The sequence below is a fragment of the Pyrus communis genome, chromosome 11, assembly GCF_963583255.1.
Source record: "Pyrus communis chromosome 11, drPyrComm1.1, whole genome shotgun sequence".
NCBI lineage: Eukaryota > Viridiplantae > Streptophyta > Magnoliopsida > Rosales > Rosaceae > Pyrus > Pyrus communis.
The window spans coordinates 598,715-609,855 of NC_084813.1; the positions used below are offsets into that span (position 1 = coordinate 598,715).

At 37.4% G+C, this 11,141-nt stretch overlaps 2 protein-coding genes across 2 annotated transcripts; both read right to left on the reverse strand.

Moving 5' to 3' along the window:
• Positions 1 to 1,060: 1,060 nt before the first annotated feature.
• On the reverse strand, positions 1,061 to 3,153 carry LOC137707666 (cysteine desulfurase, mitochondrial-like). The gene is made up of 4 exons (XM_068446575.1): positions 3,072 to 3,153; positions 1,830 to 2,956; positions 1,460 to 1,541; positions 1,061 to 1,155 (listed from the first exon to the last, which is right to left on the reverse strand). Exons 1-4 carry the CDS (start codon positions 3,151 to 3,153, stop codon positions 1,061 to 1,063), a joined length of 1,386 nt encoding a protein of 461 aa, XP_068302676.1.
• Positions 3,154 to 7,400: 4,247 nt separating this feature from the next.
• Positions 7,401 to 10,228, reverse strand: LOC137709464 (probable glycerol-3-phosphate acyltransferase 3). Its single transcript, XM_068448552.1, has 2 exons — positions 9,455 to 10,228; positions 7,401 to 8,485 (listed from the first exon to the last, which is right to left on the reverse strand). The coding sequence occupies exons 1-2, from the start codon at positions 10,178 to 10,180 to the stop codon at positions 7,601 to 7,603; spliced, it is 1,611 nt and encodes a 536-aa protein (XP_068304653.1). The 5' UTR covers positions 10,181 to 10,228; the 3' UTR covers positions 7,401 to 7,600.
• Between the last annotated feature and the right edge of the window lie 913 nt (positions 10,229 to 11,141).

Below are 11,141 nucleotides of genomic sequence, written 5' to 3' on the forward strand. Positions count from 1 at the left end.
AAACATGAAGAAAGAATTGAACAAAAGACTGATCGGTAATTACCTTGTATTTGAGATACTCAATGAATTGTCTAGGAGTAAGAGAATTAAAATCAGAAATGGTGAAAATATTTGTCATAATAAAAATAATGAATTTAAATTAGTGGTGCAGATATAAATTTGAAAATATTTTTATTTCAAGTTGAAACCAACTTGCAAATTTTTGTCTACTGACAATTGATGAAAGAAGCAATGGAGCTCGCAGGCATCCTTGATGATAAAATGAAAATACAAGTGTTTATAATTTTGAATGGATATGGGATGGAGCTGAATAGTGGCTTCTGTTCTTGAAAGAATTCGCAGAAGTCTCAAATCACATGTTAAGACTTCTACAGTCAAGAAAAATCCAATGGAATACCTTTTCAGCATCCCTCACCATATTGATAAAAAACAACCCCTATAAAAAAATAGCCAAAACACTTCTACCTCCAAACTTCCATCATCTTCCAACTGAATCTTTCAAAACCCTCAAATATTATCAAGCCATTCTCAGTGAAATCGAAAGCATTGCTATCAAACTCATTTTCAGCAACACCCATGAAAACAAAATATTTTACCATTCCTTCCACATTGGAAGATTTCTTTCAGAACAAGAATGGGGAATCCCCCTCTATCAAACCAAACCACTTCATACACAACATGTCCTTATTCCAAATAACCACTACAATTATTTTGATTACATTCAAGTCTGGACCAACATTTTCCTTCATCAAACAACAGACTTTAGTCATTCATGTTTCATAACATTTGATAAAAGTTTCAGGTTAAATTTTCCAGCATGGTTTCTCAAATGGTGGTCTACTCACGGCCCAACTACCAGTTTACTGCCAGAAGATCTCATGCAAATCCTCTCAAATGGTTTCTAGAAAAAATTTGATCGCAGCTATTTCGACGACAGAATTTCACTTCTACCGTTGTTCATGGCAAAATACAAGGTCCCTTGGATCATGAAATGGAATTACGAAATTGAAACAGGTGAAGTTTACTATTCCAAATGGGTCAAATGGTGGGATAAATTCGACTACCAAAAAATCATCAACTTGGTTTCATCAGAATTTCCCATTGTTCCTATCCCAATGGTGTCTCCACCAACAACAAAGGCATTGCCGAAAATTCCTGAACAAACACAATCCTTATCAGACATTAGTCATTCATCCTCTCTCAAAAGAAAGACTAAATCATCCAAATCATCCAAATCAACAAGTTCGAAGAAAAAAGAGAAATCCTCACAGCTTAAAGAATTAGCAGACAAGCTTATGGCAGAAGCAACCTTGTTGCACAATTAAGAAAAAGAAACAAGTTCTGACTCATCAGACGCTTCGTCTCAACCAGTCAAGTGGGCCGATTACCAAGATTCTCAAGACCCATTTGAAATTTGAATTTCAAAATGTAATAATTTGTAATCATTTAAAAATTTTACCCATGTAAATCGCACAGTAGCAGCATGTGATTTTATCACTAAAAGTAACATCAACAGTAGCAGCAATCATTCCGACAAAGCACTATCCATGAATAGTAAAATCACTTTTACTATTCATCCATCATTTCAGCAGCAACAGCATGATTCCACAGTAAAAAACATCATCATTCGCCAGCCTTTAGGTAGCGTTTGGTACGCAGACGGGACGGGACGGGACGGGACAGGACGGGACGGAACGGGACGGGACGGGACGGAACAGATGTTCTGTGTTATGTTTGGTACGCGCAGGACGGAACAAGACGGTTGTTCCGTCCTGCGTTTGGTAGCACATGGACGGAACGAAACCAAAAGATTAAAATGACTAAAATACCCATGTTCCGCTGTTGTTTGGTACAATTTTATGGGCGGAACGGTTCAAATTTCCAGGGTAATGTCTCTCCTCGCTACCATTCACCACAACCATATCAAGGTTCTTCCTGATTCCCTTCAACATTCGATTCTGCAACGCTCTTACCCTCTTCTCATCATACTCCATTTCCTTCTTCGCAATTTCGCAGGCCGCACCAAACCCTACCACCAATGGAGTCGGAACAGTTCCGCTCTGAATCCCTCTCTCCTGTCCACCTCCATTCATTTGGGGCTCCACCCGAATTCTTGGCCTCCTCCTCATGTATAAAGCTCCGATCCCCTTCGGCCCGTAAACCTTGTGCCCCGAAAGGGACATCAAACTCACATTCCATTTGTCCACATCAATTGGGATCTTCCCAAGCACTTGAGCCGCGTCCGTATGGAATGGAATTTTGAACTCCTTGCAAATTTCCCCAATTTCCTCCATCAACTGAATAACCCCAATCTCGTTGTTCACCGCCATGACCGATACGAGGCCTGTATCGGGCCGAATCGAGGAGCGGAGCTCGTCGAGGTCGATAAGCCCGTCGGTCTTCACCGGCAGGTAGGTCACATTGTATCCCTCCTGCTGGAGATGGCGGCAGGAATCCAGAACGCACTTATGCTCCGTCTGGGTGGTGATGACGTGGCGCTTCTTGTCCTTGTAGAAGTGCATGACGCCCTTGATAGAGATGTTGTTGCACTCGGTGGCGCCAGAGGTAAAGACGATTTCTTTGGGGGAGGCGCCGATTAAGTCGGCGACCTGGGCGCGGGCGGTCTCGACGGCGGAGTCGGACTCCCAGCCGTACATGTGGGTCCGGGAGTGGGGGTTTCCGTACCGGGTGAGGTAGTAAGGAAGCATGGCGTCGACAACCCTGGGGTCCACCGACGACGTGGCCTGCATGTCCAGGTACAGAGGCCGGCCAGAAATTTTGACCCCCTTCATTGAAACTCCATCTGGGTCGTCGTAGGTTTCGGCGACAGCGACGGCGGTGGAGAGGGTGCGGACGAAGTCGGAGGCGGTGGAGGCGGGTTTTGTGGTTAGGGTTTGGCGGCGGATGAGCAGGAAGGTTGCGAAGGGGAAAGGGATGCAGAGGTGAAGAGAAACGGCTGAGAAGAAGAGATTTTGTTTTTAGGGTTTGTTAACTGATTTTGAAGTTGTAAATTTTGAAAAAAACCAAGGGCATTTTTGTCCAAAAATATTGGAAATTTCTGTCCCACAGACGTGGAACAACCCGTTCCAGGGTGGGGGTGTGGAACAAAAAATCATCCAAAATCTGTTCCGTGGAACAGCGCGTTCCACTCATTTTAGGCGCACCAAACGCGGGACGGAACGTCTCGTCCCACTCTGTTCCGTCCCGTCCCGCGTACCAAACGCTACCTTACAGCTTTTAGCATATGCAAGCCGGGAATCTCGCTTCAACAACCGAGACTCATCTCCCTACAAAAGAAAAATTCATTTTCAGAGGAGGAGGACTTTGTCCATCATAGCTGAGACTTCTGCGAATTCTCTCAAGAACAGAAGCCATTATTCAACTCCATCCCATATCCAACCAAAATTTATAAACACTTGTATTTTCATTTTATCATCAAGGATGCCTGCAAGCTCCATTGCTTCTTTCATCAATTGTCAGTAGACAAAAATTTGTAAGTTGGTTTCAACTTGAAATAAAAATATTTTCAAATTTATATCTACACAACTAATTTAAATTCATTATTTTCATTATGACAAATATTTTCACCATTTTTTATTTTAATTCTCTCACTCCTAGACAATTCATTGAGTATCTCAAATACAAGGTAATTTCTTATCTGTCTTTTGTTCAATTCTTTCTTCATGTTTATAGCATTTGGTTTGATATCTGCACACCACCTCATCATTATGACTGTAGTCTTGATTGATGTCCTCATAATTTCTTTCATCGTCAATAGACGGTGGTCTTTCGCCCCCATTTGGTGTGTGTGTGCGTGTGTGTGTGTGTATATATATGTATGTATGTATACAAAAAGGTGCATTCACATTTACAATCATTTGCCTTATCAGAAGAAATATATCAATTATTAGACGTGATTTTTTTGCAAGAAATATACTGATTTTGTATTAATAAACGAGAATAGTTATAAAGATTGCCACATTGAATATTTTTGGGTGATCAAATGTATTGATATGAAGATAATTCGCACATACAAACATAATAATTCTCTAAATGGCTATTTCAAGTATACGCACCACCCACAAACACCATCGGTGTAGATCCACCACAAAGATAGTAAACACAACATACCAATATCAAGGTACACACAATGTTATCAGCAAACGAGACAAGTCATATGCCACTTCATAGGTACGACTTGGACATGGAAATGGTGATTAGTGTTTGAATTCCTTCAGTCGGATCCCCAGCCCCAAGCCTCCCAAAAAGAAAAACAGCACATGGTGATGGAGTTTGATGACTTTGACTACACACTTAATTAATTTTTGTTTGAAAGAAGCAAGGGACCCAAAACCGAAGGAGAAGGATCCAAAAAGCCTTTGCAACACATTCAATGAAGTATTTTGTTGATCCAACAAAATTAATTTTGTTTGGTTTGGTTTGGTTGGTCATTTGGACATATAGTAGATTATCCACACGCAAGAACAACCACATATTTACAAACAGCCATGCATTTCATTTCGACCCATGCACGATTCCAGCTCTCTTCAGTCTAATCAATATTTGTTTATTAGGGCCTGCATTTACAGACGAAGCAATCACATGATCTTGTAAAAGATGATTTGTCTTTTCTATAGGCAATGTAATTTGAAAAAATAGTGTCAAGGCAAGAAATACGTTGTTTTTTTTTTTTTTTTTTTTTCTTTCTTTCTGTTTTTTGTATATTTCCCTCATTGCACGACCTAGCACTTGATGATACCCATAACCACGTAAATTGCTTCTTTTTTTTTTTTTCTTTTTTTTTTTGGGGTCAGAAGATAGCGAACATTTATAAAATAAAGTTCAAATGGACATATTAGCGTAGCTAGTTTTTAAGAAGAACTGGCATACATAAAGAATACGATATTTATGCAAACAAAGCATAAGTAAAGGTTCTTCTCTGCAGCAATTACAAAAAGTACACAAAAGAAAAAGGAGAAAACAATTTCACCCCAAAAACAGATACTCTTAATTAGGTGCTCAAACAGTAGAGGCACAAAAGTGGCTAATAAAGAAAACCTAAATGTAAATTGTATGCTTTTGTTCCATAAAAATTTCACATTTGAATAGCCCTTGCATTTCAATGATTTGAACCTAATAAACATGATGAAGGGAAAAGTTATAAGAATATAAACACGAGCATAGGAAGGCTCTCATATGTCATTTCCACATATATATAAAAATACGGACTAATTGTGGGAGACCCACTCCGCATCAAACTTCAACAATCTGAATCGTCTATTTTGTAAATCTCAATTCATAGATCATTCTTCCAAAAATTTGATTCAATCCGAAACCATTTGCTTATTTAATTAGTACGATGAAATTTCATTGTTTCTTATAGAACTAAGTGTTCGTTAATTTCTTTGAACTCAATTAGATGTCTTAATATTTCCGATTTGGCTTTTTTTAAGGATGATCTATGAGGTGCAACTTGTAAAATAGACAGTTTAGATCATCGAAATTCGATGTGGCATGAGCCTTACAACTAATCCCCATTTAAAAAAAAAAAAAAAATCCCTTCCTTTACCAGCCTCATATATACATACATATATATATATATGTATATATATGTATGGTGAATACATAATTACTATGATGATCTTATATTTATTTTGTTTTTGCTACAATAAAACAAGATCTTGTTGAGAAGAGGCTTGTGTGTATATAAAAAGATGGCTACACAAAATTAAAACCTGTTAACACTTCTGGGTATAAAAAATAGAGAGCTGAGAAGTCATGACCAATATTTAGTTCCGACTTTCAGCGAAATAGATGGAAGTTACGATCAACATATAATATAAGAAGGGGTGTGCTATCCACACACCCCATTTTATTTCTCACACATCCTTTGTTAATTTCTGTTCATTGATCTTTTTCAATTCATCCGATCCAACGGCCGAAAATTAGAAGAGTGTGTGAGAAGTAAAAAATGGTGTGTGGATATCACATCCCTATAAGAAGGGTGATGCTAGAGCGTCTACTTGAATTATGTCTTTGTAAATCATATGATGTGGCGGTTAATGGTTGGATTTTTTTTTTTAATATTAAAGAAAGAATCCAACCATCAACTATAATAGGTTGGATCGTACCAATATCAATCCATTTGATTCTATTTTGGAAAAAAAAAAATTCCATTTGATTTTATTTATTCCAAGGCAAGGATTCACCAACCATTTAGCCATAGCCAAAATCAAGGAACTAGATTAATAGGAAGGAAGCTTAATGGGAATGATGAATCAGAATTTTTCTTCTATGATCGATCAATATAAACATCAACAACTTCGAATTGGATTAATTTCTCCTCACTAAATTAGTGCATGGGCCAAAAAAACCCTACCTCATGGAAAGGTAGTTGGAGAGGTGAGAAAGAATCAAACCATTAACCGTCACATGATGTGGTCTACAAACTGTAGTCTACAATATATGGCCTAAAAACATGGTCTCCCTAACATTTTCCATATATGAAAGAAGAGAAAATAATATACTTGATAAAGGGAATCCCTAGTCTACAATAAAATGTATCATTAATTAATAATACTACATGGGTACTCTTCAAAAAAAATAATACTACATGGGTAATTCTATTAACACCCTACAATTTTATGAAGGCACCCTACACTTTAATTTTTTCACTTAAATTTCCTCCTTTACCCCCATTTAATTTAAGTTAGTAGACAAAGAGAAAACCCAGCCACCTAACTATTCCTTGCAGGCGGCAACACCTCATGCAAACAGAGGCAAAAAAGCCCAACCAATTGTAATTTCTCATCACGATAGCACAACTCTCTCTCTCTCTCTCTCTCTCTCTCTCTCTCTCTCTCTCTCTATATATATATATCTCTCTCTATTGCATTTGCATCTGATGCTCTAGAAGAAATGTCTTGCTTTTTTTTTTTTTTTTTTGTTCTTTTGAGAGTGAGAGACAAAGAGGGGCCACGCGATGGGGTGGCTTGTGCGGGAGGACGACTTCGACGACGAAAGTGATAAAGGTAAAGGAGTATCCGGGTTGATGAGTCGAAGTGTTGGATTGTAACCAAATAAATTGGAGTTTCCAGCCGATGTTTATGGAGGTAATCAAATATACTTGGTTGTCGAATTGGGGCTGCCGAGTGTGCTTTTTGTTTTTTGGAGTGGGGATGTGGGGTGGCTTCAAACAAATGAGGAACAACGTTGGAATTTTTGAGAAAGTTTTATAATGTGGGGTATTTTCGTAAAATTGTGGGGTGTGTATAAAATAAACCTACTACATTAGCTTGAAACCAAAGCAAAGACTTTAAATGGACACGAGATAAAGGACACGTTCAGTTTGTCCACTCTGATTAAGAAACCCTAATTGATAAACGGTTATTATTCACACACTTAACCTTACATTGCAACGTATGAGATTCAACTAAAGCAAGCACATATTTAGATTACATTAGTGAACCACAGAAATTATTTTGTGTTAGATTACCAACTCGTCAAAACAATTTGATGTAACAAGCCGATTTCACTTTCAATTTGGTTCACTTAAATGTAATCAGAAAATACTACGCTCTGACGTTACTATACTTAGGATTTAAATTGTACATTTGGAAGCAATACCTTCGTTCCCGGCCAAAATTAAGTATTTATCTCTCCTTGTAAGCTTGGTGCATTCAAACCCTAATGATTTGCCAATCTCACCTTGCACGTAATTAGCCACATCAAAGCTTGATCTATTCCCATCACGACAAGTGGACAGCCCGGATACCTTCTCCAGCAACTGAACGGTGTAGATCGGTGAGGGGTTCATCAGGTAGAAAAGTGGGTCCAAGCACTTGAGCCCGCCAGCAGTTGTGCCATGGAACATGCCGACGTGGGTGTTGATTGCAACAGGAATTATTTCGTCACTAATTTCTGTAAACAAGGGACTAAACCTAAGGAGGTAGGGTTCACGACATGTCGTTCCTTCGGGGCAAACAACGACGTCCCCTTGATTCAACAACTTCTCCATCATCTTTCCGTCTCGATGGCGATTTCTTGTTAATCGGACGGTCTTGATTGGTGAGAGGATCTCAGACATCTTGCTTAGGCTGTACGTTACAGCGTGTAGATTTTTCTTCAGTGCGACGCAAATGTAGAGAGGGTCTAGCAGGGTTCTATGGTTACAAACGTAAAGCGTACCTCTAGGCTTGTCCTTTGGAAGGGTTTCACTCTGGCCTTTTGGACCTCCCAGAGTCAGTCGTAGACCACTGAAACACAGTAGAGGGAACGACACGTCGTAAGGCAGTGATTTCCCCACGATGATTCTGAAGATTGCTAGGGCAATTCCTAGTGGTAACCACATCAATATTGCTAGGGTTTCAAGTGGGGTTGGTGTGAGAGCCAATCGACCATCATGGAAAACGAGCTTCTTAGGGTATCTGTCTCTTGGTAGGTTCTTCCAGCTCCTCTTATCTGAATCTCCCACTAGATAAACTTCCTGTACGTGCAAATTGCAACAAATTTTCAGGCCAAGACGGAAAATATTGCAAAACTTAAATTTAATTGAACATAAAGTTAACCAAATCGCAATCGAGGAAGAAAAAGAAAAGGCTGAATGGATTAAACCATCTCTCAAAATTTTCAATAATCCAATTAGACACACACAAATGGTACCATTAATTCTTGACGGCCTTTTATCATAGTGGTGGAGAGAAGTGTTGCCCTTGCACCACGGCGTAGGTTCAAACCCGGCCCGTTGGCTCTTTAATCTAATATTTAATCTAACATTTCTATCGTTTGACAAAAAAAAAATTCTTGATGACCCTCTAAACCATGTATATTACATACATATAACTTTGTGTCTACATTATTGCACTACTCCAATATTTTAAGTTGCAAATCTTTTATAGGGGTGAATATATTCACTAATATGGTTGGATCAATCAACATTTTGTGTTTTTAAGGATAGGTAAGTGAAAAGAAATATTAGTAGGTGATCATATTAACCTTAGTTAGAGAGTAAATTTTTATTTATTGATCTTAGTTGAACAAAAAATTCCTATGTTCGAAAATGATATGTCCACGAACTTATACCAAAATATGAATTATGTATAAAACTAAACCAAATCTCTTTAAAGTATATGAAAATTGTTTATACGATTTATATGAGTTTATTCTAAATCTCTTTAATTTTTAATAACCTACTATAATTATACCGTTTTATCATATCACTTAACAACTTAAAAGCTGAAAAAAAAAAAAAAAAAAAAACTACTATCAGTACGTTTTTATTATAATTTGGCTAATGACATTCATATAGACTATAGTTTTTCAAATTTTGCATTATGGCCTATGAAGTTTCAATTCTTTATTTTTATATATAATTAAAGGAAAGTAAACTAATTAAGTCGTCAATTAAACTGAATTAACTACTTAAACCCAAGTAAAAATTGAATAAGGGAAGTACCTTGCAGTAAGAGAATAGTTGGTGATCATTAAATTTGTTGGAGGTAGAGATACCAATTGTATCAAAGCCCATGTTATCATCTCCACCATGTTCTTGTTCTTCCCAAAGCGGCGAAACAATATGGCTCTCCTCTTCCTCCATGATACCCAAAAAGTATCCGCCAAACGCCTTTAGCTCCTTCCCGATCACCATATCAATCTCCAAGTAGTCTTTTAAGAAGCTCTCGATCATTACTTGCGGTAGCTTACTAACACCAACTTTATTCCCACCTCTTTGAAGCACCTCAAAAGCTTCCAACCCAACATCTTCCAAGAAGAACTTAGGCAAAACAGCCGTGCCAATTCTAAAGCTGTCTTTCTTAACCCCAAAGAAGCAGACCATCACCATTATTTTCAACCCTAATTCGTCACCGACGAAAAATATGATAGGGCATAAAAGGAAAAGAACGAGTGCCCTTAAGAAATTTCCAGCTTCAAAAGCCACGAGCATGAAGTAATTAAACAAACAAGAGGATTTCAGTAGAGCTCCTTCAACGTCAAAGACGATCCAAGTTTGGTTCGTCAGGTTCGATCTTTGAGAGTAAAGAGAACCGAACAAGTTGTGATTTTTAGACTGGCTTGGTGATACGCCGGTTGCATGGTTGTTGCTGCTTACACTTCTGGGGAGACCTCTGAGTTTCCGAAAGAAAATGCGAAATAATGGCATCAAGAAAAAGGCCATGGGCATTTTCAGAAGAATAATATGTATTCTCCAATCCAATGCTGCAAGTCTTACAACTTAGTTAGGCTATGTTGTGTATCTATCAAAGCCATATGTTGTTTTTTTATATAGTTGGAGATATATTTCATGCCCTCATGCTTCACTTTTATTACGAAAATGCTCACGTCAAAAATACAATTAAATAAGTATCTTGTCGGCGCTTGTCGGCGCCGCCGAGTGCCTGATCGAGGCATGAGGCTATCCTTTCCATGCAAACTTGGTCCAAATAAACAGTAAAATATAGCAATAAAATATTTTTCTGATTTCGCTCTTTAATTCAAAAGATTTCAAATAATTTATAAGATCTGTCATCTCTAGGCTTTTTTTCTTTCTTTACGTTGAAACTAATATCGACTATTGTTAATTTCTTACCTCTCTTATTGCGATTTGGGTTTATACCTTCTCACTTTTCTTAGTTATATACATTTGGGTTTATACCTTCTCACTTTTCTTAGTTATATATATATATATATATTTTTTTTTTTTTTTTTTTTTTTTTTATGAACTCACTTTTCTTAGTGTAAATTAGCACTGTTATATCGTTTTTTTTTTTTTTTTTTTTTTTTAAGGCAACTTCAAACAATAAGATCTTCAGCTTTGCGATGGTTGTGGGAGAGGAACATCGATCGTATACAATTTTATTCTTATTTTACAAAGAAATTGTTTCCACAACTTAAACCTATAACATTTGGTAACAAAAGAGCAACATTTCTGTTGCGCGTTTTTAATTTTAAAAATAGTCTTACCTTAATCTTTTAATTTACTAACTGTCATTGTGCATGATTTTTTTCATTTAATCAAATTTTCATTCTGCATGCTCACAAAATTCAAACTTTTTCCACATTTAGAAGTATTTATCAAACAAAATCAAGATCATGACCATAAAATATAGAATGTATCCCACAATTTCTCACAAAATTCAAACATT

Coding starts and splice junctions, on each gene's coding strand:
- LOC137707666 (XM_068446575.1), bottom strand. CDS start 3,153: ATGAGTGGAACGCGCTGTTCCACGGAACAGATTTTGGATGATTTTTTG. Junction 1,542..1,829: donor CAAACAACAGCGGAACATGG/GTATTTTAGTCA, acceptor ATTCATGGATAG/TGCTTTGTCGGAATGATTGC. Junction 1,156..1,459: donor CTACTGTGCGATTTACATGG/GTAAAATTTTTA, acceptor GTGTTTGTTCAG/GAATTTTCGGCAATGCCTTT.
- LOC137709464 (XM_068448552.1), bottom strand. CDS start 10,180: ATGCCCATGGCCTTTTTCTTGATGCCATTATTTCGCATTTTCTTTCGG. Junction 8,486..9,454: donor AACTATTCTCTTACTGCAAG/GTACTTCCCTTA, acceptor TTGCACGTACAG/GAAGTTTATCTAGTGGGAGA.